Source organism: Tricharina praecox, assembly GCF_024521635.1.
Source record: "Tricharina praecox strain CBS 144465 chromosome Unknown BZA05scaffold_25, whole genome shotgun sequence".
Taxonomy (NCBI): Eukaryota; Fungi; Ascomycota; class Pezizomycetes; order Pezizales; family Pyronemataceae; genus Tricharina; species Tricharina praecox.
The window spans coordinates 76,119-100,812 of NW_026250427.1; the positions used below are offsets into that span (position 1 = coordinate 76,119).

Below are 24,694 nucleotides of genomic sequence, written 5' to 3' on the forward strand. Positions count from 1 at the left end.
AGAGTACCTAGAGTAGAGTAGAGTGGGTAGATGGCCATGGTAGATGGCCATGGTACTGGTTGGTTTCATATACGAAGGAAGGAGGGAAAACGGGGCCGGGCCAGGTGGTTTACTGAGGTACACATTATGAGTCCAGTCACGTGCACCGCCTCCACCACCACCACCACCACCGCCATAAGAACCACAAGAACCATCCCCCAGCCGATGCGATAAATAGCCGTGGGTATGGCTCGTCTGCAGATAGATGCAGTACCTATGCCTGCCGATACGGTATGTACCTCCTACGGTATTCCATGTTAACTCCGCAGACCGAAAAAAAACCAAGACGGACGTCCTGCAGGCTGCTCGACCTTCCTTCCTTCCGTATCGATGACGGCCAATCTATCTATCTATCTATGGGACAGCCGTGACGTGAGACGCAACCCTGGCAGCAGGCTGGCACCAGGCATGGTGATAGAGTGCCTACATATCCATCGACGCGCTCTTTCCGATGGGCCAGAGGTCCAGAGAGACATTCGGCCATGGCCCATGGTAATCATCGGATGGAGATGTAACGCCGTGCTCTTCCGCATCTACTTCTTACGATGGAAAGGACTACCTGGTAACTATGTCTTTGCCTGCTTATATGTACCTTGTACATGCCCAAGTACTGGACAGTGGAGTATCATAGGGTGAGGATTACTCTACTCCACTCTACGACAGTACTCTATACACTGACGACAGGAGGAGCAGCACCATGCCAACATGCGACACGCAAATGTCAATGCCAATGTCAGCGTCGATGGGGTTGGGTTGGGGTTGGGGTTGGGGTTGGGGTTGGGGAAGCGGAGTTCTGGTCGTGTCGGCGCCGATGTTTGCCGTGCGCGGCCATCATCGCGACGCTACTACTAGTACCATGGTAGGCCACAGTTGAGCGAGTAGTTTCCACCGTAGTTACGCGTTGTGGTTGGTCTTTTGGCAGCCGAAAGTTCCCCCGCCCCCCCCATGCGAGCGCCTTCTCCGGAGTCCGGACGGGGCGAAATACTCTAGACTCCAGTTAGGCTCTCTCTAGTCCCTTATGTAAAATATGGGGGTGACACTACCCTACCTATGGGATGTTGTACTGTGGACTTTGGGGGGGATGGTGAGAAAAACGGACAGAGACTGGATGAGTTACTTACGAATGGATGGATATACGGCAGTGCCAATAAAACCAAGAAGCTGTCTCCTGTCCGATGCAGTTCCAGTTCCGTTCCGCCCCCTCCCCCCTTCTTACATATCAATAATCGTCGAACGCGCACCCACCCGCCCAAACTCGCTCGCTCATTGTTCATCTCTTTCCTCCTTCACCTACTCACCTACAGACAAACCTTCGACAACGACGTTGCTTGGTTGGTTGGTTGGCCAGACCCGTCCACACACCCTCTGCAGCTCTGCTCGCTCACCAATCCACTGCGATCGCTCGGTAAATACTTACACACATACTTGCTTGCTCCACAACACCATTACCCAGCGTACGACATATCATACATATTCCCCCCGTGGAGCGGAGGAGTGGTTACCCGATATCTACCTACCTGCTGTGCTTGCGTTGCCCACCCATAGAATAGACTCTTATTGCGGTACGGTACTGCATCTATCCGTCCGCCGCCGCCGCGGTCCGTTGCAACTTGCGCTTCGTCGGTCTTCAGTTGTCGGTTTCAGCTGCGCCCCACAAAAGCAACCAAGTCGAGACTCGATAAGCACGCAAGTCGCCTCGTACTTACACACATCACACATACATCCTACATACTCTACTTGCTCTACTTATAACTATTCCTTCCTTCTTCTTTCCTTTTCTCTCGTCGCTCGTTCGCTCGCTCGTGCCGATCGGAGTTTAGGATCGCACAACCTCGACTGGGTGCGGGGACAGCCGAGAAAGAAAGAAAATCAGAAAAAAGAATTGGCCGGCCTCCTGGCTGCGTTAGTGTGGTTTAAAGCACGATGATGACATCTCCTGCTCAGCGATCCCAGCCTGCCGTCGATGCCGCTGCCGCTACCACGACTATTACCACTGCTGCTGCTGCTATTGCTGTCGCTGCTGCTTCTGCTCTTCATCCTCCGTTTCGATTCTCTCCCTCTACTACCACTGATTCACCCTCGAGACGCCACTCCATCGTCGTGCCAAACTCCTCTGAAACGACTTCCTCCACCACCTCCATCACCACCAGCACCTCCTCACCATCGGCTTTGCCACCTCTTCTGCCGGGACTGATCTCGACCCCTACAGCCACGGCGTCCACCCAGCCCGACCAGACGGGGAGACCGCTGTCGACTCTGACGGAACCCACCCCACGGAAGAGCCGAACCCCGAAAGACGTCGCCAAGCGACTCTTCGAGCAGGCCATCTCGTCTTCGTCCAGCCGATCGTCGCGGAGAAGACGGACCATCTGTTTCCCCGTAAATACAGACACCACCACCACCACCACCACCTCCTCCTCCACCTCCACCGCCTCCACCACCCCGATGCTGCGCGTAATGGGCGGCGGGAACTCCGGTATTCCCTCACATCATGTCACTACGACGGCTCCCAGACCGGTGCCGAGCCAGTGCTCCTCGGGAGCTTCGTCCACAACTTCCGTCAGTACGGTCAGCAGTACCAGTAGGCCCGGACCGACCCCGAGACAGCGACCGACGAGCGCCTCTCGCATCCACGACCCTGGCCCGGTTCCCATGTATGAGAAGCCGCAAGCTTCGTCGAGCGGCGGCGCCGTGACCATGACCATACAGCTTGCGGAGCCGATCCTGTTTCTGCAGGGACTGGACGGGAGCGAGAGCATCCGGAGGGCTGCCATGCTGCGGGGTAGCATGATCCTGCGGGTCACGAAGCCGACAAAGATCAAGGCGGTGACGTTGACGTTCAAGGGACGCGCTCGAACGGAATGGCCGGAAGGTACACAAACAAAGACTTTTTCTGATGAGTGATATCTGTTGACTGACCTGACGTTTTTAGGAATCCCACCTCGCAAGTCGGAATATTTTGAAGAAAAGGAAATCATGCAGCACACGTGGCCCTTTTTCAACGCTCAGTTCGTGACGGCGGAGCTGGGCCATTGCGCGGATTCGTTTACCCCGCGGAAACCCACGTCCGGCTCCTCGACGGAAAGCGGCGTTGGTGGCCTCCCAAAGAGCAACTTCATGTGGACGGCGACACCCGCCGAGCACAAAAACACCTTGCGCATGACAAAGTCGCGGAGCCTATCGAGAGGAGAATCGCCACATCGACAGCTCTCGATCGCGCAACGCGGATACCGCATATTCCCGCCCGGTGATTACGCCTACAACTTTGAGTTGCCGCTCGACAGTTGTTTGCCAGAGACGGTAAACGTCGAGCTGGGGTCTGTAAAGTACGAACTGGAAGGTTCGATAGAGAGGCCGGGTGCGTTCCGCTCCAACCTGACGGGAAAGAAGGAGGTCTTGTTGGTTCGGGTGCCTTCGGACGCGAATCTGGAGCAAACGGAGCCAATCGCGATCAATAGGACCTGGGAAGATCAGCTCCATTACGACATCGTCATCTCGGGCAAAGCGTTCCCGCTCGGAGCATCGATACCGATCGCCTTCAAGCTGACTCCTCTGGCCAAGGTTCGCTGCCATCGCATCAAGATCTTCATCACTGAGAACATCGAGTACTCGTGCAAGAACAAGAAGGTCCATCGCATCGACCCGGTCAAGAAGGTTCAGTTGTTCGAGAAGCGCGCGGAAGCACCGGCCACGTCGGCGTTTGCGGGCTCTTCGGTTCGAACCACTTCTGGTGGAGGTGTCACCACACACAGCAGCGGTGGTACGGAGGATGTGGTCAACGGAACGGACAACCTCCTTGGGGATCTTCACGGCACGCCAAACATCGGACCGACAGAGATGGAGTTCAATGTGCAGTTGCCTGGGTGTAACGCGAAGGAGCGGGATCGTATCCATTTCGATACCACCTACGGAAACATCCAGGTGCATCACTGGATCAAGGTACGCGCTCTCGTGTGGAATTCCCACAGAAAAAAGAAGAAAGAAAAATTGACAGGAGTAGATTGTGATGCGACTCAGCAAGCAGGATCCCACCGATCCGACCAAGCGTCGCCACTTTGAGATCTCGATCGACTCGCCCTTCCATTTACTCGCCTGCCAGGCGACACACGCCAACACCACTCTCCCGGCGTACGACGATCCCCAATCCGGCGGGCCATCATCGACGGGCTCCTGCAGGTGCCCGCCATTCCGACGGGACTCCTCGCGCACGGCTCAGCAGACCCCGGCGCTACAACGAAATCCCACCACGGCTCCACCTCCTCCGTTTACACCGAGTGTGCGGCCACCCGCAGTTCGATATCCAACCATGAACCCACCACCATTCAGCGCCGAGCCGGACCCATTACCGCTCGTCACCCCGCCGCCGCGCTACGATTCCGTCATAGACAGCAACGAGGGACTGGCGGGATACTTTTCCCGGCTGGCGGAGGCAACGGAGGATGACGATACCGACGACGACAGTACCAACGGCTCTGCCCGCGGAAGACCCCCGCTGCTGCCGCTCACGCCTGGCGGAAGAGTTGCTAGGAGCATGGACGAGAGGCGGACGTGGTAGTGTATGATTATGATTTACGATTTGTTGTGGGTTTCTTGTTATGCCGTTGGGGTGTATATAAATTCTTTCGGATGCTGTCTGTAGTGTAGTGTGGGGGTATACCATCTTTTTCTTTTTTCTTTTTTCTTCTTTGTTTTCTTTTCGGTTTGTCATTTGGCTTGTTGATGGAGAAGTGGGCGTTTGGGGGCGTTGTTTTTGCATTTTCTGTTGAATAACATACATAGGATGGAACGGGATGGGGATGGGTTGGGAAATTAGACTGGATTGGATGATGGATGATGGTTGATGGATCCGCGCGTTTCCGTTGTGGTGGTCACACTCGTGGTCAACTGTGAACAGTAGTCAACTGTCTACAGAGGTGGGAAACAGAGGTGGGAATACGGGATCAAACGGAACCGTGGGCCCATTCGGTTTGATGCACTGTGCTCTACTCCCGATACCTGAGAGATACGATCGTGCTCGTGAGGGTAGACATCCAGACTCCACTGTCCAGTGCAGAGCTGCAGAGCTGCAGAGCTGTAAGGAGGATTGATCCCAGCCGCATGTTCCCAACAAACCCCCTACGGCCTCACAGCCTCGATTTACTTTTTCTTCTCTTTGGTTTGCGCAATTACCTGGCCGTTCCTGGCCAGAATGCGCCGCCGTGGCGAGGTCGTGAGTGACTTTGTGTGAACTACGCAAGCCATCGTCTCGGTGGTGTCGGTGCGAATGAGTGAGTACATAGCAACGCCGCAATGACACGTTTCAGCCCTACCACTTTCGTACCTAGTCGGTAGCCAGCAAGCACTTACTCTGGAGTACCAGCGCCCCAGCCACGGCACACATGTAACTACTAGAGTAGTAGTCCAGGAGGATCTACAGTCCAGGAGGATCTCCAGAGTCTATGTAGTCCAGTTCACGGTACGGTACGGGCGATGCCTTTAAAGTTTAAGCTTGCCTCGCGGTCTTGCTGGCCTCGTGGTCCTGCGGTGAGCTCGCGGTCCTGCGGTGAGCTCGCGGTCCTGCGGTGAGCTCGCGGTCCTGCTTCCCTCGACGCTGCCCGCTGAGCTCGACGCTGGCTGCTCCCCTCGACGCTGGCTGGCTGCTTCCCTCGACGCTGGCTGCTCCTGCTCCTGCTCCTGCTGGGATCTGGGACACAAGAGCTGGAAGAGTCGGTTGAGGAAAGAGAAGTGACGGCTGGGAGCACTCTGGGCGAGCGTGTAGTCTGCGACCGGCCACAGCACAGCACTGGCTGCAACCTGTAGCCTGAAGCCTATGAGATGCCAGTGGGCGTGCAGTGCTGCTTGCTGCTACATATCTCCCTGGTGCTCCCGATCCCAGCAGTGGAGCGGGAGGCCCGCTAGAACCTGGGATATCTAGTGTGGAGTTCCTCCTCCTCTAGGCTCCACGTTGTATCACTCGCGCCGCGGTGACCGCTAGTGTGGACTCTTGGAGTGCACATGCGAGGCTGTGAGGGTTTGGTGCGATACTACTACATCGACTGGCGTGGTCGGTGTTGCCTGCGACGTGCGTACCGGTGAACTATATGCCGGGTCCGGATCACTGGTGAGGTAATGGACGAGAGAGGGTGATCTTCGGTTTATTTCGCATTCAGCCTGTCTAGACTATGGCGAACCGTCGCAGTTCTTTCCTGCCCACTGTAGATCGCAGTATCCGAATATCCAAAAAAATCATGTGCGAGTGCTCGGCCGTGAACGGGAGGTGGTTATCCATACAGGTTGTTACGGCTTCACGGAGGTGCGCTCCCCTAGATACCGTAGGATACTACGTAAGGAGCCTTGTGGCAATGTAGCAGAACAAGGCCACCACAGGCAAACAGGCAAACAGGCAAACAGGCAAACAGGCAAACAGGCAAACAGGTGCAGGTCATGGGTACTATGTGTGCCGTGCCATGTATCACAGCCTCACAGGTGGCCATGAATGTGTCCAATGTTCAATGTTCATGTAGATAAAATGGCGGACATGGGCACTCTATTATGTACACCTGCCTGCAACCCGTGATCTAGCCATCCAGCATCCAGCGAGCCCATTCACCTGCCCCAAGCCTGTCCGAATCAACCAGCATTACTACGTCTTCCTCGGCTCCTGCTGCTGCTGCAGTCGTATCTTCTCCTCAACCGCCACGATCTCCTCATTCGTAATGGCGAGCTCCGCCTCCACGGCCAGTAGCTTCCCATCGAGCATGGCAGCATACTCCTGATCACTCAACTTCTTGATCGGATTCCAGCGTGAGTTAAACGTGCGGTCCAGCAGACTGATCGTTTTGACCTTGACCTTCGGCGGCGCAAACGCCTCCTCCGTGTGGCGCGCGTCCGCGATATTGTAGCCGTACTGGCCGCCGAGACCGACGAGCCCCCATACTAATGCCCCGGGGAGCGCGTTGGAGCGACCTCCTGTTGGATACGGTTAGATGTGTGGTGAGGAGGGGAGGAGGGGTTGGCGGAGGGGGAGAGAACGCACGTAGCACAAGCCCGAGCGTCAGCCCAGTCACGGCCCCGGCCGCACCGCTGACATAGACTTTTTCCTTCGGTGTCAGGTGGGCGCCCGCCGCACCGTCGACGCGGGGATCATGTAGGGCGCGGAATAACGTCAAGCGTACAGCTGCATACACATTTCTTGTCAACCCTCGCGCAATCTCATCTCCCTTCCCTTCGCGGCGGGGTAGTGGGGTGGCATACCATAATACGTTGACCCGAGTGCGAAGCAGTTCAATCCCGTTCCGGCGGCGAAGAGGCCTATGGTGGGCGTGGAGCGGAGAACGGCAGCTATGCCGCCGAAAACAACGCCGGTACATCCTGTGCGACGCACGGAGGTGAGCGCGAGATGGGATGCGCCGAAGGCGGCGGCTGCGAGAGAGACAGCGGAGGAGGACGGACGCACGGACCAGTCACGGCACCCACCTTCAGTGCGGGAAGAAGAATCGGTTCGGGATTGTATGCGGCTGCTGGCGGCGGCGGTGGTACTGGTGGTATAGATGAGGAGGGTGGGGATGGGCCGGGGAGCTGCATGGTGATTGGTGGAGGCGGGGTGCGGGTGGTGAAGGATAGCAGCAGCGGCGATGGTGTTCAGCTGTGTGTGTTGGAGTCACGATGCGAATGCGAGGGCCTCGTGCACATGCGTTATGCTTCGTGAGGAAAATGCCGAAAGCAGAAAAGCGTCGAGACGTTACTCCCGCAAGTCCAGAGAGGCTCAAAATGTGCAATATCGATAGCCGAAGACGACGATTAAAAATTCCCTATCGTGGATTGGCCCAACGTTTATTACCGCGTGTAGCTGTTCTGGGCACCTTCTAGCCTGCATGTGTGACGGAGTAGGAGGTACTCGGCGCTTATCGCATACACGATTACTTGAACGGGAAATACATAATAATAAAACAGTCGTTTGGGAAAATAGGCCAAGACTGGCCATTTACATGGCACTTTTCCACACACAGCGCTTTCCCTCGAGTGAATTTTACAACGCCATGTTCAGACGAGATGCTCAAAGCATCACAGCAAAGTACGCATTTAATTGCTGGACTGCTCCAATTTTCTTGAATTTACTCGGGGACCAAGATAGAAGATTTCTCCCGTGGCTGACAGGAGGTGGTCTGGTGAGTCAGCGAGCGGTTATTACACACATTTCAATTCATCCGCCTCTTCTCTTCTGCTTACTTAACTTGCGTGCGCCAAACCCTTCCACGGTCTGGCTGCAATTTTTTTGAACGTTGCACACGCTAAAAGTAATTTAGCACCTACTTTTCCGCACCAACCTCCACCACCCCGCTGTTAACTGACAGACGACAGGCAACAGACCGGTCCTCATCGCACAACCCACTTACCACCAACCCTTACACACACCGGCCCCATCGCTTCCTCTCCTCCCCCCACCCAACCCTCTACTACACACTACCTTACTACCAAAACTACTACCTTATTTCCCACCCCTCCCGCCTGAAGAAGTCTTCTTCAGCTTCACACTACTCCAACAAACGCGCTCTGCAGTTGAAGCGCGTTCTCCAACTTTCGCAATCATGGGTTCGTTTTCCCTTTCCTCTGCCGCCGAGTCTACAGTCGTCTTCCGCTGTCCCTCCTTTGCCGCCGAGCAATTTCCCGCCGTAGTATATGGTGCTGACTGTCTTTCTCCCGTATAGCGCCCAAGAAAGCAATCAAGATGAATCTTGCGGATTTCATCAAGGACGAATGTAGGTCACTGCTTCACTCAATCGCCGTCGCCTGGCAGATGTCACTACCGCTCAATCTTCGGACATTTCTTGCTGGCCGAACACAACGTAGAAACATGCTAATCTGTGCCCTCAGCCATGGGTCCCACCACCAGTTGGGCCGACGAGATGGACGCTTCCACTCCAAGCTGTATGTATCCCAACCTCCAACATGCAATCCACTGATCCTCGCTTGACAGTTGGCTGACATCTATGCATTAGCTTCCGGTATGTTGCGTCGCTTGTCCAGCTGTTCTTGCATGCGCACAGACCGCTAAAACTTCACCTAGACGGACGCACCGGCGGTTCCTACGGTAGTACTCGTCGCGACTACGGTGGTGCATCCAGTGGTGCCGGTGGTAGCAGTGACCGCTACGCTGGTTACTCGAGGGGTATGTATATGAAAGTGGACTTTACTGGCGCATTTTTGACATTTAATGCGTTCAGCCGACGACTCGGACCGCCCTGCACGTGCGGTTGTCCCGGTCCCCGACAGACCGCCCTACAACGCCCACGTCGGCAACCTTTCTTTTGAAGCCACGGAGAACGAGATCTCGGATTTCTTCGCGAACTGCAATGTTACCAACGTTAGACTTATCCGCGACAGGGAGCAGGGTGACCGTCCCAAGGGGTTCGGATACGTCGAGTTCGGTACTAAGGACGGTCTCTTGGCGGCTCTGGACCTGAATGGTTCTCAACTTGCCGGTAGACCTGTCAGGATCAACGTTGCCGAACCACGTAAGTTGCCATCAATCATTGATTGAAGTTTCGTATGGCGATGACTGATGGTGAAAAACAGCCAAGGACCGTGGAGACGACCGCACCACTGGCGAATGGCGTCGCAGCGGCCCACCTCCTTCGACTGAGCCTGCTCAGCGTCGTGGTGGTGGCAGCAGCTACGAGCGTTACGGAAATGACCGCAGTGATCGCAGCGACCGCGGTGACCGCGAGGAGGGTGGACGTCGTCAAAATTCCTTCCGCGAGAGTGACGGCAAGGTCCGTGACTTTAACAACTGGGAGCGCAAGCCCTTGTCGCCCCTCCCCCCCACCTCCCCTACAGCCAGCGACCGTCCCCGTGCTGGTGGTGATCGCGAGTTCCGCCGCCGTTCGCCCGCTCCTAGCGCCGATGGTGATCGTTCGGAACGCGCACCCCGAGAACGTCCCCAGGTCGAGAGACAGCCAACCGCCGCCGATAAGGACAACGAGTGGCGCAAGGGAGCCCGCCCTGACCCTCCCCAGCGCAGCACACCGACTTCCCCCGTTCTGGCCCAGAGCCGTCCTAAGCTTGAGCTCAAGAAGCGCTCCGAGTTGCCCCTCGCGACAGATGCCCCTGCGTCTGCTATCGACAGCAAGGCGAGCCCGTTCGGTGGTGCTAGGCCCATCGACACTACTCAACGCGAGAAGGAGATCGAAGAGAAGAGAGTCGCCGCCATCGCTGTCCGCAAAGCCCGTGAAGAGAAGGAACGTGAAGAGAAGAAGGCTGCCCGCGAGGCCCAGGAAAAGGCGTCGGAGGCTGGAACGCCAGTTGCCAACAAGAGCTTCGACAATCTCCGACGGGGATCCGGATCTGTTGCGACTCCCGAAGCCACCGAGGAGGAGGCCAAGGATAAGCCGGCCACCACCGAAAAACCTCAACCGGAAAAGAGACGGACGGACACCAAGCCTGCCCCTAAGAGCCCGGGAAGCTGGCGAACTTCTAAGGCGGAAGCTCCCAAGCAGGAGGGCGAGGATGGTTGGAAGGTCGCCTCTGGAACAAAGCGCGGAGGTCACGGATCTAACAGGCCGTAATCGACACTACCAGCCGCCGGCACATCGGAGAAAAAAAGAGTATGGTGGGATCAAGGTGGGAAGGCGCAAAGTATGTTTGTGGGTGTTGTGCTTTTGTGAGATCGGGGTTTAGTTTTCGGTCTTGGCCTGTTTTCATGTTTGCTCTTTCCGATGGCCGTCCATTAATGCGTGGGCAATCGCAAAAAAGGTTGTTTCGTCTTGTTCAAAAGCTTTTGTTCTATTTTTCGTCTCTATGATCCATCTCCTCTTCTGTGTTATGTGTGCACAGCGTGGTATCTTGATATACTTCCAATGCACGACCTCTCCTTAAGCCGTTATTTTCTCCGAGTGGATGAGGGGGGCTCGTTCTCACGTTTACGTATTGCATCGTGTGGCTTACCTATTTCGGTCATGGATTTTTCATCTTTCGGATTCAAAAGTGTAGAGCGTCTCTCTCTGTGGTTTTTTTTCTATTAAGCCGTATCATGTATTCATTCTGCTTTTTCTTACGGCAAAGGTGGGGTGGGGGTTATGGCTGCTTCTGCTGCTGCTGTTGCTGGTTGAAGTCGGGGGGTAAGAGTTTGAGGATGTGCAACCACGGCTTCCATGTTTGTATGTTTGTAGGTTGGTTGTTAGGCTTTATTTCATGACGCCTTTTATGATGAACTGCTCGGGTTCGTATTGATGTCCTGGTGAACTCGACAATGCATACTGTACTTCTGAGGTACGAGGTTTGGGGTTTGGGTACGAGATTTGGGGTTTGGGGGTCCAGGGCTCGGGGCTGGGGCTCACGTATTGATGCCCTGTTGAACTTGATGTTGCATATGTACTTCTTGGGTACACGAGGTTTGGGATTCAGGGCTCGGGGTATGGGGTATGGGGTTCGGGGCTCGCGTCTGCATTCGGCTCGAAACGGAGTTGTCGGTTCTAGGTAGTTGGCCGAACGATCTTTGATGATGGAGTAACTGGTACGCTGGCTTCCCTATGAGGTAAGCACGAAGAGACAGGAGGGATCCCCCATGGTGATTTCAACCTCCACAGATGTGTGAGAGTATGTCCTCACCGGTCTGAATGGGGCGGGTCTGAATGGGGTGGGTTAGACTAAATGGAGATAACGAGTGAGGGATAATGAATTATCTGAATGATGGCGGACCAAAGTTACTCTACTACATATCATGTTCATTGAAGAAGGAAGGTGCGACGGTAGAGCGACGGGAGGATAGTTAAGAGGACAGGTAAACAATACCTTTGCTTCCTTGAGGGGAGGACTTTGAATGCTTTATCGTTCGTGACTTATTCATGGCTGAGCGGTGATCTGGGTTGCAACGGGGCGTCTGTGTGCGCCGTGCGATACTTTAATCCGAATGGGTGCTGTTTATCTCGTCCGTTTATTGGCTGCTTGTTTAGTCCCTTGCAGCAATCAGCCGTGTTTCTTGGCAGTGATGGCATCGCTAGTGACTCTAAACACTACACGTCTTCCAGCTTCACACAAGAAATCACCGCGATAGGTACCTCCGAGTCCAAGAACCAGCATGTCACCACCGCAGAATAAAACTTCTGCGCCCGCGAAGAAGCAAGCGCCGGCTGCCACTACGACAGCATCATCCGAAGAGAAGAAGGCCCCTACCGTACAGGAAATTATTGGAGGAAAGTCATGGACGGGGAAATTGCCGCAGACGCTGTTGTGAGTTCTCTCCTCCGTATGTAGGTTGGTAGCTAGTTTGAGTGCGGAGTGCTGAATTGGAATTGCAGCTACGAGCACTGCGTCAAGAACGGCTGGGAGAAGCCACAGTACGATAATGTACGTCGCTCCCGTGTGCCCCATCCGGGGGTGTGTGCTGACCTCGATCCAGAAGCGCGACAAAGGCGGCTTCGTCTCGACGGTCCACATCGGCGTCAAGAACCCGCGCAGCGCCGAGATCGAGCGCATTTCCTTCCAACCACCGGACCTGCCGTGGGTTCCGCAACCGACCGCACTCGAGTCCCGCCACTTCTGCGCAACCTACGCTCTCCACCGTGTCTGCTCCATGAAGAACATCCAGCACATGCTGCCGCCAACGCATAAGCGCCTCTGGGGCGCGTGGGAGGATATACGGGTGGAGGAGAAGGCGGCGGGGAAAGGGTGGCGCTACGAGGCCGATCCGTTTGCGGTCAAGAGGGAACATGAGCTCGCCAGGATTAAGCAGGAGCAGAAACGGGAGGCGCAGCAGAAGGAGCCGAAGAAGTTTAAAGACTCGAAGCTTACATTGGGCGGTGGGAAGGGGTGGCAGGCCGTGCCGGTGGTGGACATGGGACGGGAACGAAGGGTGGAGGCCGAAGATTTGATCCGGCGGTATCATGTGTGGAATCCGTTGGGTATCACTCTCTCGAAAGATGCGCAGCGGCGGATCGTGGATGAATTGGTAGGGCTAGGCTTCAGGAAGCTGCATGCTGAGGAGGCGTGTGAATGGGTGAAGGATCGCGAAGAGGCGCTGGAGTGGCTATTGACGCATGTACCTGAGGACGATGTGCCGCCAAGGTTTTTGCCAGAGAACTATTCGGCGGGGATCACCATGTCGACTGGCGGGAGCCTTGGGGTTGAGTATGCCATAAAGCGACTGGCAACTATAGGGTACTCATTGGACTTGTGCCGGGAGGTGTTGGAACGGAATGCGCTGGATGAGCACCGCGCTGCCGAAGCGTTGATGGAGATGCTAGTGCACGGAAAGCAAATATCGCCAGTTGGAGTGGTGGAAGTGGATCTTCTAACCATCGAGCAGCACCACGACTGGGAGGAGGAACTAGCATCACTTGAGGCTATCTACGGAGCCGAACGATTTAAGTGTGTCTCTCCAAATGTGGTCAGAATAACGCTCGACATGCAAGATCGGGGTCCCAAAAATCTTCCTACTATCATCCTTGAGGTCCGAAAGCCAGCAGAGTACTCTGGATCGGTGTATTATCCTGAGACGATTCCTACCTTTGCGGTCATCACGGAGGGCGAGCGCAAACTTCCAGCACATGTCCGTTTGAGCATCATTCGACAGACCGCGGAGTACGCCGAAACGCTCAAAGGCGAGCAGATGATCTTCACCGTAGTCGACTGGCTAGAGAACGAAATTCTCCGTATCATAGCGAATCCGGGTCGATTACGGGACGTGGCTACAGCTATCACTGGCAGTGACGAGAGAAAAGATGAGCCATCATCCGTGCAGCAGAAGCGGCGACGAAATTTCCGCAAGAGGAGCCCGATCGACTGGACGCCGGGTACGAAGCAAAGTTTAGATATCATGCGCGCTACTGAGGCCCGACTCAATACTCCCGCACAGAGGAAAATGGTCGAGGCACGGATGCGGCTTCCGGCTTGGGAGGCACGGCACGATATCGTCAAGGCGGTCAATGAGGCGCAGGTGATCATCATCAGTGGAGAAACTGGTAGCGGAAAGAGTACGCAGGCGGTACAGTTTGTTCTCGACGACCTTATCCAGCGCAAACTGGGTGCTACGGCAAACATCGTCTGTACGCAGCCTCGACGTATCTCTGCACTCGGTCTCGCGGACCGTGTCAGTGATGAAAGGTGTCAGGCTGTTGGCCAGGAGGTCGGATACGCTATCCGTGGCGAAGCGAAGCAGACGCAGGGAGTCACTAGGGTTACGTTCGTGACGACTGGTGTGCTGCTTCGACGGCTGCAGATGGGTGATACGCTTGAGGATATATCGCATATCGTTGTCGATGAGGTTCACGAACGGAGTTTGGACACTGATTTCCTCCTCATCCTGGTCAAGAGGATCATCACTAAGCGGAAGGATCTGAAGATCATACTGATGAGCGCTACCCTGGATGCCGATGTTTTCTCGAATTACTTCGGAGGCAACAAGGTGGTTCGCAGAATCAACATTGAAGGCAGAACTTTCCCAGTCGAAGATATCTATCTGGATACTATAATCAAGACCACCGGTTTTACTGGCGGAAACCAGTATTCAGGAGGTGGGAAAGATAAGAGACTCGACGACGCGGAATGGGACGATACGGATCCGTCGACAAGCCTGATCATTCGGAATCTGGGCGACAGAATCAATTACAATCTGATTGCTGCGACTGTGACGGAAATTGATAAGCGGTTGACAGACACGGAGGGTGCAATCCTCATCTTTCTACCTGGTAATATCCCTTTTCTTCGTTGTAAATCAGAAGATACTGAACGAAGTAGGTACAATGGAGATCTCACGCTGTCTCGAAGCCATCCGGTTCTTGCCCGGTGGCTCGTCTCGGTTCCATGCCCTTCCACTCCATGCATCACTTACGCCATTGGAACAACGTCGCGTCTTCCCCCCGGCGCCGAAGGGCCTACGAAAGATCGTAGCGGCTACCAATGTTGCTGAGACTTCCATCACCATCGAGGACGTTGTCTGCGTCATCGATACCGGAAGGGTCAAGGAAACTTCCTTTGACGTGGCGAATAACGTGGTTAAACTCCAGGAAGTGTGGGCGTCTCGCGCAGCAGCAAAACAGCGCCGCGGACGTGCTGGTCGTGTTCGCGCTGGCCAGTGCTATAAACTCTACACTAAGGGCACCGAAACACGAAAGATGCCAGAGCGCCCCGAGCCAGAGCTGAAGCGTGTGCCGCTGGAACAGACGTGTCTCAGTGCTAAGGCGATGGGTATCAAGGACGTGCGAGCGTTCTTGGCTGCGGCCATCAGTCCGCCCAATATTGTTGCCGTTGAGGGTGCTCTGGCCTTATTGGAGAAGATGGGCGCTGTCGTCGACGATGAGCTTTCGGCGCTGGGAAGGCATATGTCCATGATACCCGCGGATCTCCGGTGTTCCAAGCTCATGGTGTACGGCGTCCTCTTTGGCTGTCTCAGCTCAGCGCTCACCATCGCAGCCATCCTCACAGCGCGATCTCCATTTTCTTCCCGGATGGATACACGGGAAGAATCCAAGAAGTCTCGTGTTCAATTCGCCAAGTCCCAAGGCGACCTCCTGGCGGACTGCCGGGCATGGGAGCAATGGTCGGAAAAGCGTAAAAATCTTTCTCGCGGAGAGCTCCGCCAGTGGTGCCAGGACAACTTCCTCGATTCTCAAGTCATGTTCGACATCGGGTCCAACCGCTCCCAATATATCGACTCTCTCCGCGACACCGGCTTCCTCCCATTCGGCAGTCGGAGCCAACCGCTCCTTCCAACGGAGCTCGACAGGAACGAAGGCAACGACATCCTGCTCCGCGCTCTCATCGCCGGTGCCTTCACTCCGCAGATCGCACGCATCCAGATGCCGGAGCAGAAGTTCGCGTCAAGCTCGTCGGGTGCCCTGGCCGTGGATCCAGAGGCGAGGACGATAAAGTACTTTTCCAACGACAGTGGCCGCGTCTTTGTGCACCCGTCCAGCACCGTATTCGAGGCAAAATCGTTTCCTGGCAACGCTGGGTTCATGACTTTCTTTGGAAAGATGGCTACCAGCAAGGTGTTTCTGCGCGATTGCACTCGTAAGCTCCCTCTTCCTCTCGCCTCCCCGTGCTTTCCCTTGGCTAACATCTCGTAGCGGTGAATACCTACTCCCTCCTCCTCCTCGGCGGCAAGGTCGAAGTCGACACTATGGGGCGCGGTATCACTATCGACAGCTGGCTGCGACTCCGTGGATGGGGAAGAATAGGCGTTCTGGTTCGACGGCTGAGGGCGATGCTGGATACCGCGCTCGACGGCATGATTGATTCGCCGGATACGGCGCTGAAACATGGGCATGATGAGGTGGTCAAATGTGTTATCGGACTCATTGAGGGTGATGGTACGTGATCCGCTGTGTTTGGTTTGGACGGGCGGACGGACGTGGGGTTTCTTGTTATGGCTGGCATAGATTGGGTGGGTCGATGTACTCTAGATGATGGGATACACATGGGATACACGTATAGTAGTATGACTGAATGACTAGATGACTAGATGGATTGGTGTTATGGGTCTCTGAATGGATTTGGAGCATACATGCATGTTCACTCGTGAGATATCGATACGAGGGACTTGGAAGTGTCGTGTGAGGCATCACGGAGCCGAACCGGATGTGTATCTGCTATGGTCTACTAAGGTCGAATGTAATAATATCTTCACTGTATCCCATTCACGCCGCCATTACGCTGAATGTAGCTCCGTAATAAGGAAAGTTGAGTTGAGGGCAGGCACCGTACCAGCAGACGTTACCCACTGCAAACGGCTCAACCGATGTTGGAACTTGGAAGTCGTTCCAAGAATTTGGAAGCAGCAGATGAAAATTGGAACCCGGCTCTTCCGTGCGAAATTGTGGAATCGGCAAAGAAATAACAGAACAAAGCCTTGTTCCAACTTCCAAGCCATCGAGTCGGGGCGTTTCGTCACAGATAACACTACCGAAACCCCATGGAAGCCAGCATCCCCACAAGGGAGAATGCATCCGGCCAGAGGGTCTTTTTCCGGTCGTCGCCGGGAATAGTCTCCTCGTGCGGACTGCGGATATTCCGCTCGATTGGAGGGGAGGGATCGCACAGGATGGATGATATTTGGTGTGTGCTTCGCCGTCACTCGGTGAAGGCTGGACCGAGGAAGTAATCTGAGCCGGTCCATTGGGACGGCGGATGGCTGTATGGGGGGATTATCTACCGTTCGACTTCTTGTGCCGTTATTTGTATGTATGGACCGGTATCCTTGAGGTTTGGTGATTGCTTCGGTTATTGATAGTTATCTACCAGGGAAGGGAAGGGATACCTATTCCTGTGGTACCTATGATACCTATTTGCCACTGGATAAGGGAAGTCCATAGTAGGCTCACCAAATCGGGGCTAGAACTCGAGAGATAGGTATCTATGAACTGAACAGTGAACATGACGGAGAACTTTTCACTACTTCCTACTTGTTTCTTGAGTAGGCAGTACTATACTCTCCACTACTATGATAGCTATGACTTCATCTACAAGGTACCGGTATGTATGATACCTAGAACTCTCATCGCGAAAAAAAGGACACATCCATTCAGATCGGGGGTAAATACTATACCGGTACTCTACTCTATTCCCTAGCCACCCTCTCGAGTCTTCAGGCCATCCCAGGCCATCCCAGTCAACCCATAAGGCAGATTTAAGAACAAGCAACTCGGATATCCACTATCCAGAGTCTAGGCAGTTGAGGGGATGAATTCTGAAGCTTGGACAGGCCAACTTCCAAGCCGCAAGCAGCATCGAAAGCGCCCTCCCTCCCTCCCTCCCTCCCTCCCTCTCTCCCTCCCTCCTCCGAAATCGGCACCCAGTCCGACCCGTGAAACAACGGAACAGTGTAGGACGAAACGAAGGGCCAGATTACTAGGCAGTATCTATATCAGATCAGGATTCAGTGGGTAGGCTGGAATCTAGATCCGCCCTTGGCGGGAGTGGGCGGCTGACGATGGATACTGATGTAGTACGGTACTACATACGCCTATGCGGCATCCCGTGCGGACGCGCAACGAGAAGGGGGACGGGGTGGGAGACGGGGTGGGGGGAAGGAAGGAATTGGCGATATCTAGATACATCTGCTGTAACGGTAGCGGGGCGGCGGGGGTTCGCTTCGGAGGTGCTGGGGAGGGGATACTCCAGGTACTCTATCGTAGGTATCATTGGATGGCCTTCTCGATCGTGTGCTCACTCCTCAGGACTGAGGCGTAGCTTTTAGCTCCGATGCGTCCATTTCCGAAGTCAACTGGATCACCACCCAGGAGTCCAAGCCTCAAGAGACCGGCGGCATTCGTCGATAACGACGGAGGCAAAAGCGGCTTCGAGTTCATGCACACCACGCGTCCCGGGGGGAGGTCTGCTAGCCTCTGGGTAGTCTGTAACGTGCCCAGAATCCGAGCCAGGAAATGCACATCTCAGTCGCGATGCTTCCGCGCTTAACGAGTCGGCCGGAGGAGTAAGCATTGAGCACTGAGCCAGGCCCCTGGTCAAAACAACCAAACAAAGGGGAATTCTAGATCTGGAGCGGTAGGTAGGTGCTACAGTACTTTATATGTAGTCACCCATCTGCTCCGAAATCCGCAATTTCGGTACTTCGGTATGTAGGTACATGGTAGGTACATCAAACAGACAAGACGCGTGAGGAAGTTATGATATGTATGGGGGTAGTCGCATAAGGGTCTCGCCAGGGGGGAAGACGCGATACATATTACACACCCTGGCTCGGAATGCACTGGCGATCCAGGAGGCGTTGTTATTGGTGGGGAAATCGACAGCTTTTGCTTGTTTTGTTTAATCGGTGATTGCATACGATGGGGAAACCAGTGCCTGGTTCGGCAAGACGGCAGATGTGCTGTGCCCGAGTGCTGAGCGGTGACGGCGGTTCCGAGGGCGGCGATTGAAAGTTGCAATGGGGTCTGCGAAGGAGATTGTCGCCGCCGAGATTCCAAGCTTTTCGGAGATGCTGCACCAGCAGAGTTCAACGGTAATGGCCGTATCGTAACTGCATCTTACTCTGCTCTAATAATTATCGACTCCCGAGTCCCAATCTTCAAGCGATGCCCTGCGCTGCCGCGATCTCTCTAGCGCCCATTCGCTCTGATCTATTTATGCCCGATCTACCGACTCCTGAGGGCTGAGGGCTGAATCCTGAGCAATGAGCAGCGAGCAGTGAGTGCTACTACTACACATACTATCTAGCAGGTTACAATCGGCAAGTACTCAGGCAGGGCGGCTAAGCCAGGTACCTTCCTCTCCGCGCGACCCCCACCAGCCTATGGAAGGTGTCGCGCAGCGACATCCAAAACACAGCTGAAACTGCCAGTGCAACAACAACCACCACCACAACAACGGCCATGTACGAGATAGTTATACCCCACCACCCCATATGTAGGAGGGATCTTTCGTCCGCCGCCGGTATTCCTCTCCATTCCATCATTTCACATCCTCTTCTCATCCTTCTTCTTTTTTTGTTCCTTGCGTTTATTTCCATTCTTCGGTTTGCGTCAACGTCAACGTCGATTGCTACCGCACATACGAGCCAGCCTCGTTTCTTTGTTTTATTTTCATTCAGCTCACATTCCACGACGGCAGGCCCACCCACAGTTCAGAGTTGACATCTGTACCTTTCATTATTTCACTGTCCGTAACAGCAGAAGGCAAGGAGAAGAAGAAGCAGAAGAGGAACGAAGCAAGAAGGATTCATCGCAGACAAATCATCTTCTTCGGCTATCCGTCGATATCCCGACAATCACCATCCGGCAGGACCGAATATCCAAACACGGCGACTGCTTCATTGCTCTCTCGTCCAGATCCCCCTCCATCACATAATCACCCCCCTTCCGACCAGTCTCAGTCTTCAGACAACTCGTACATCGAGCCTCAGTACGAGCCCGAAACCGAAACGAGGGGCCGCACACGCACAGACACACGGAGTTTCAATTCCAGGTTCCCATCGGCGCTTCCACTTGACTCCAATCCTTTACTCGATATAACAAGCACATATGTCTCCTCGTTCACGATCCAACACTCGCACCGCATGGACGTATCTCGGACTTGCAATGGCTCCGACGATGATAATAGCACTACCGACAGCAGAGACGGCGCATGGGGGAATGCGGGTCAGGAATATCGAGATACGATATCCGGCCGGCGAATCGCGCAACGGAACTTCGCCATTCCCTCCGCCACCACCACCGCCACCACCAAAGAACGATCACGATAGCGATGATGATGACGAGAGTGATGACGACGACGTGGTTGCGTCTGCCAGCATCTCTGCGGGTATCCCATTGCAGACGGGCATTCCGGAGGCTGAGGCCGCAGCGATGAGGGTGCAATCACCCGAAGAGGAGACGAAGGAGCATTGGATGATTGCCATGGGATCTGTCGGTATGTTCCCTCCCCTCTTCTCTGCACAAGGCCGTCCACTGACCAACCGCCAGTGTCATTCGTGGTAATCTGCGCCGTCTGCTTCTTGCTCTGGAAATGGCGAGCAGTAATCGCAAAGAAGATCTTCCCGAACCGGGGCAACAACCGCAATTCCTTCTCTTCGACCGCCGAGAAATCCCGGCCGATCATCACCGGCCCGACCGACGGCTGGCAATCCGTAGGCTCCGACGCCCCCGCGTCGCTGTACCACATCCCGCTCTTCGGCGCACCCACCACCGAATCCGGCACCACCGAAGACGGCATCTTCGCCATGCCGTACCCACCGGCGCCCGCGCTCGCGCCCTCAACCGCACAGATGGGGCGACAGGGGTCCCTGCGGCGCCTCGTGCGGCGCTCGCTCCTTGACGAGTCAGACCGGCAGCGGATCGCATCGCCCACGTCGGACGGACACACGCACACGTTCTACCTCGAGAACGAGCTTGCGGCCGGCACCACCGCAGCGCGCAAATCTATCCCCACGCGCAAGACCAAGCGCGAGTCGCTAAGCCTGAACATTGCGCCCGCTGCGGCCACCGCGTTCCCGCCTGCCCCCGCAATCCCGGACTCCCCTGAGGCTGCGCGAGAGATCAGTAGGTTCAGCTGGATCACCGCCGCAAAGAGCGTCCGCTCCTCCGTGTCAATGGAGAGTCAGCCAGTTAAGCATAGAACTGTCAACTCGTGGGTCAGCCAGCAGGCGAATCGTACCATGTTGAAGAATGATGCCACTACTGCCCAGGTTCCGCCGACGCCCGTGGAGTTTAGAGCGCATCCGGGCGCTGAAGTTGTGTTTGGTAGCGGCGGAAGGAGGATCGAGAGCCGTGTGCTCGACATGAGGCTGGATGCTAGGTCGTGATCGAGAAGGATGTATTATGGTTTTGGTTTGTTTGGTTGCTTTTGGTTACTTTATAGCGGGTGTATGTACATGGTATTTCTCGTATTGTTTTCCTTTCCTTCTGGTGTTTAATAGGATCGGTGGGTGGGGAGTCTGGGGAGTCTGGGGACGGTGGTTGGGTTGGGTTGGGGGAGTTATGTTATGTATGTACAAGTGTCAACGGGAAAAAACATCCATAACTGCAATCGCATTGCCTTATTCCTGTACCATAAACCCCCTTCCCCATCCCCGCCCACCCTCACCAGCAGCAAGAGTAACTACAACCTCGCCCCCCCCTCCCCCACCAAAATCCTCTCCAACCCACATCTCATCTTTGCCTCCAGCGCCTTAACCGGCCTCCTACTCCGCGCATCAACAAAAACATGCGTGAACCCGCCCACGGCACACACCTTGTCCCCGCCCCCCACCCGGAAGAACCCCACCTCGTACTGCACACTGCTGGTCCCCAGCCGTCGCACGCACAGGCCGAGCTCTACCGCCTCCGGGAATGATAAAGACAAGAAGTACGTGCAGTGGCTTGAGATTACGAGGCCTATCTGCTGCTGAGGCTGCGGCTGCTGCTGGGTGGTGGGCGTGGAAGAGGGGGCGCTGGAAGGGGAAGGGGTGGGGGTGGGGGTGGGAACAAGCCCGCAGTGCGAGATCAGGTAGCTGTTCACGGCGCTGTCGATCAGGAAGGCGTACACGCTGTTGTTCAGGTGGCCGTACTGGTCGTTGTCGGACCAGCGCGTGCTGTGTGTGGATTTGTGAGGGTAGTCGGCGAGGGTGCGGGATTTGAGGGGGTTTGGGGCGGTGGGTGGCATCGATGGAAGAGTGGGTGGGGGAGGGGTGGTGGGCTTGGTGGGCTTGGTGGGTGGTGCGGGAGAGGTGAGCTTGGGAGAGGTGAGCTTGGGAGAAGTGGCGGCGTGGGAAGTGGCGGCGTGGCGGCGTGGGACGCGGTGGGGGAGTTCGTCAAAGGTGTGGGCGTTGCAGGTACGGGCGGGAGAAATGTGGTCGTCCACCCTGTGGGCGGGGGACGCGATACATATCTGGTGCTGGTGTTCGTGTGCGCGCTGGGAGCGTGGGCCGAGGCTCGGTTGACGCAGCACGATGCTTGATAGTGCTCCCCCAAACCCCGGTTCGGCTCGGGAGTGGTGCGGATCGGTTTGGTCGGAGGTAAATAAAGTACTTCAGGCACAGTCTGTGGATGGCTTGTGACAGACAGGCTTCAGAGGTAATGGGAAAGTAAGGCTGTTGCTTGAATTCACCAGCTCGAGACGGGACATCGACATCACCCGCTTCCTTTCACGTCACTCAGCCGAAAGAAACTCGGTATTTCTATCTCCCTCTGATCTCCCTCTCGAGAAAAAAAATCCTGATACATAAGAAAAACCCAGCGGATACCTACCAGACATGCAAAAGCAAAAGCAAAAATGGAGAAGCAAAAAGTATCCTAGTACACCGAACCCCCAGCAATACCAGAACCCAGAACTTTACAACATAACAAAACTTTTCTTCATTCACCGCCCCTACTCATCGTTCATATTCAGCTCATCGAACTCATCCAGCAGCTCATCCATGCCGATCTCCGGCAGACCACCGTCCTCGTCCTCGTCCTCATCGCCATCCATCTCATCGTCCGTGTGCGCCGGCGCAGCGGCAGCGGCATCGTCCGTCTCCATCTCGACGCCATCCATCTTCTGCGTCTTGGGCGGGTTCTTCCTGGTGCTCTTGAACAGCTGCAGGGTCTGTCTGAGCTCGGTATCCTCCTCGATCTCGCGCAGAAACAGCTCGTAGTCGCGTTCAGCACGGTCCTGATCCTGTTTGCGGGGCAGCATCTCGCTCTCCTCGCGGGAGATGTGGCGGAGCTTCCACGCGCGGGTCTTGTTCTTGCGGCGGCGCGGGTAGTGTTTCTTGACGAGCAGGACGGGCGGGACGTGGGAGTCGGGGATGCCCTCAAAGTGCGAGTTGTTGAAGTTGCTGCCGGTGAGGTGGTAGCCCATTGCGTCGTCGCCCGGGTGCAGTATCCCGCCCAGGTGCGTGCGGATCGTGAACTGGTGGTTGTCGGAGCTGCGCATCACCTCGACGTCGGCCAGGATGAATTTCCCCCGTGTGGGGCCCACCGGCTCCACGTTCAAGATGAAGTACTCCGTCAGCTCCGTCACGTTCGCGAGCGACGGGAACGGGTCCCGCCAGTACACTTGGTTCGAGATCTCGGCCACCTGCAGCGTATTCGGGTCCATCAGGTGGATCGAGTTGCCGATCTTCGTGCACAGCAGGAGCTGCGGGATGTTGCCGAGCTGCTTCGCCAGCTTCGAGGGAAGGCACACCAGGTCGTCCTTGCACACCGGCACGATCTCTATCGAGTACGTGAACTTGTACGACTTGGTCGAGGTGTGGATATCCTGCGAGATGAGCTCGGACGACTTTTGGCTGCGCACGGGCGTGACGGCGCTCAGGAAGTCCACCATCTTGACGGCGTGGTTGCGCTGCGCGTAGAAAAAGTCCAGCCCGTCCTTCGTCTCCCGGATCGAAATCGTGTCCTTGTGCGCATTGTGCTTGAGGATCAGCTGCTCCAGGTACAAGAACGTCCGCTTGTGCGAAACCTTCTGTCGCACCTGCACGCACGCCCGCCACGTGTTGGGTGTGTACGATTTCGCGCAGTCGGGACACTGAGTGTAGACCACCACGAACTCGACCTCGAACGTCTGCACCAAGAAAGTAGTTTGATACGCCTGTCATTGCCCCATCAGCGCCTTCCCACATCACCGTTCCCCCTCCCCCCTGGTAATACTCACATCCTGCACCTTAATCTTCAATTTAATCCTCTTACTGTGAGGCTCCGTCCAGATAAAGCTCGCATCGACCAGCCTGACCTTTGCGAGTCCCCTGAGGCGTCTTAAACACAGCGCCATCAACTCCTTCGACTCGAGCTGCGCGCCAACCCAGTGCTGCGGCGGCTGCAGCCACCGCTCACACCCGTTGCAGAAGTGTACCGACGCCTCCCGCTGAATCCCCTCCGATATGTCAACGTTCAGCCGGATGCACGACTCGCACATCGCCATGCCCGTCGTCCCGCTCATCGGCGCTCCGCATGTCGCGCACAGGATGTTGGCGGCACCCGCCGCCGTCGCCGTGTACGGCGTGTATGCGATCGGGGCGTCGATATCCATGGCTGCTGTAGTAGTGGTGGTTTGTGGTGTTGTGTTGTGGGGGGTGTTGTGTGAGGGAGTTGTGGGAGTTGTCGAGGGAAGGAGGGTTCAACACTGCTTTTTGGAGGGGTCTTTTGCCCCGCAATAAAGTATTTCTATCTAACGAAAACCTTCGAGCAGGGGCTAAGCAAGCGCATTATTAATATCACGTGGGAATTGGCCATCATCATCACCATCACTCATCGTGGCAATG

General features: G+C 55.6%; 8 protein-coding genes across 8 annotated transcripts; 5 read left to right on the forward strand and 3 right to left on the reverse strand.

The window, feature by feature from the left end:
* The first annotated feature begins 225 nt into the window (after positions 1-225).
* BZA05DRAFT_142055 (uncharacterized protein) lies at positions 226-1,202 on the forward strand. Its single transcript, XM_051478906.1, has 2 exons — positions 226-671; positions 727-1,202. Exons 1-2 carry the CDS (start codon positions 370-372, stop codon positions 911-913), a joined length of 489 nt encoding a protein of 162 aa, XP_051336546.1. The 5' UTR covers positions 226-369; the 3' UTR covers positions 914-1,202.
* A 571-nt stretch (positions 1,203-1,773) lies between these two features.
* Positions 1,774-4,998, forward strand: BZA05DRAFT_142061 (uncharacterized protein). The gene is made up of 3 exons (XM_051478907.1): positions 1,774-2,911; positions 2,972-3,978; positions 4,040-4,998. The coding sequence occupies exons 1-3, from the start codon at positions 1,963-1,965 to the stop codon at positions 4,592-4,594; spliced, it is 2,511 nt and encodes an 836-aa protein (XP_051336547.1). The 5' UTR covers positions 1,774-1,962; the 3' UTR covers positions 4,595-4,998.
* A 1,403-nt stretch (positions 4,999-6,401) lies between these two features.
* On the reverse strand, positions 6,402-7,782 carry BZA05DRAFT_407309 (uncharacterized protein). The gene is made up of 4 exons (XM_051484622.1): positions 7,479-7,782; positions 7,273-7,389; positions 7,055-7,195; positions 6,402-6,987 (listed from the first exon to the last, which is right to left on the reverse strand). The coding sequence occupies exons 1-4, from the start codon at positions 7,600-7,602 to the stop codon at positions 6,662-6,664; spliced, it is 708 nt and encodes a 235-aa protein (XP_051336548.1). The 5' UTR covers positions 7,603-7,782; the 3' UTR covers positions 6,402-6,661.
* A 964-nt stretch (positions 7,783-8,746) lies between these two features.
* BZA05DRAFT_421170 (uncharacterized protein) lies at positions 8,747-10,583 on the forward strand (the record flags this gene model as incomplete). Its single annotated transcript, XM_051485681.1, has 6 exons — positions 8,747-8,777; positions 8,893-8,946; positions 9,018-9,023; positions 9,086-9,187; positions 9,243-9,533; positions 9,595-10,583. 6 exons carry the CDS (start codon positions 8,747-8,749, stop codon positions 10,581-10,583), a joined length of 1,473 nt encoding a protein of 490 aa, XP_051336549.1.
* A 1,411-nt stretch (positions 10,584-11,994) lies between these two features.
* BZA05DRAFT_476328 (putative DEAD/DEAH box helicase) lies at positions 11,995-16,662 on the forward strand. The gene is made up of 5 exons (XM_051488244.1): positions 11,995-12,246; positions 12,315-12,363; positions 12,416-14,702; positions 14,752-16,026; positions 16,083-16,662. Exons 1-5 carry the CDS (start codon positions 12,095-12,097, stop codon positions 16,331-16,333), a joined length of 4,014 nt encoding a protein of 1,337 aa, XP_051336550.1. The 5' UTR covers positions 11,995-12,094; the 3' UTR covers positions 16,334-16,662.
* A 3,389-nt stretch (positions 16,663-20,051) lies between these two features.
* Positions 20,052-21,274, forward strand: BZA05DRAFT_421172 (uncharacterized protein; the record flags this gene model as incomplete). The annotated part of the gene is made up of 2 exons (XM_051485682.1): positions 20,052-20,382; positions 20,436-21,274. The coding sequence occupies 2 exons, from the start codon at positions 20,052-20,054 to the stop codon at positions 21,272-21,274; spliced, it is 1,170 nt and encodes a 389-aa protein (XP_051336551.1).
* A 137-nt stretch (positions 21,275-21,411) lies between these two features.
* On the reverse strand, positions 21,412-22,593 carry BZA05DRAFT_142164 (HotDog domain-containing protein). Its single transcript, XM_051478910.1, has one exon. The coding sequence runs from the start codon at positions 22,111-22,113 to the stop codon at positions 21,571-21,573; it is 543 nt and encodes a 180-aa protein (XP_051336552.1). The 5' UTR covers positions 22,114-22,593; the 3' UTR covers positions 21,412-21,570.
* A 1-nt stretch (position 22,594) lies between these two features.
* Positions 22,595-24,637, reverse strand: BZA05DRAFT_142163 (NMD3 family-domain-containing protein). Its single transcript, XM_051478909.1, has 2 exons — positions 24,088-24,637; positions 22,595-24,024 (listed from the first exon to the last, which is right to left on the reverse strand). Exons 1-2 carry the CDS (start codon positions 24,460-24,462, stop codon positions 22,819-22,821), a joined length of 1,581 nt encoding a protein of 526 aa, XP_051336553.1. The 5' UTR covers positions 24,463-24,637; the 3' UTR covers positions 22,595-22,818.
* Positions 24,638-24,694: the final 57 nt, after the last annotated feature.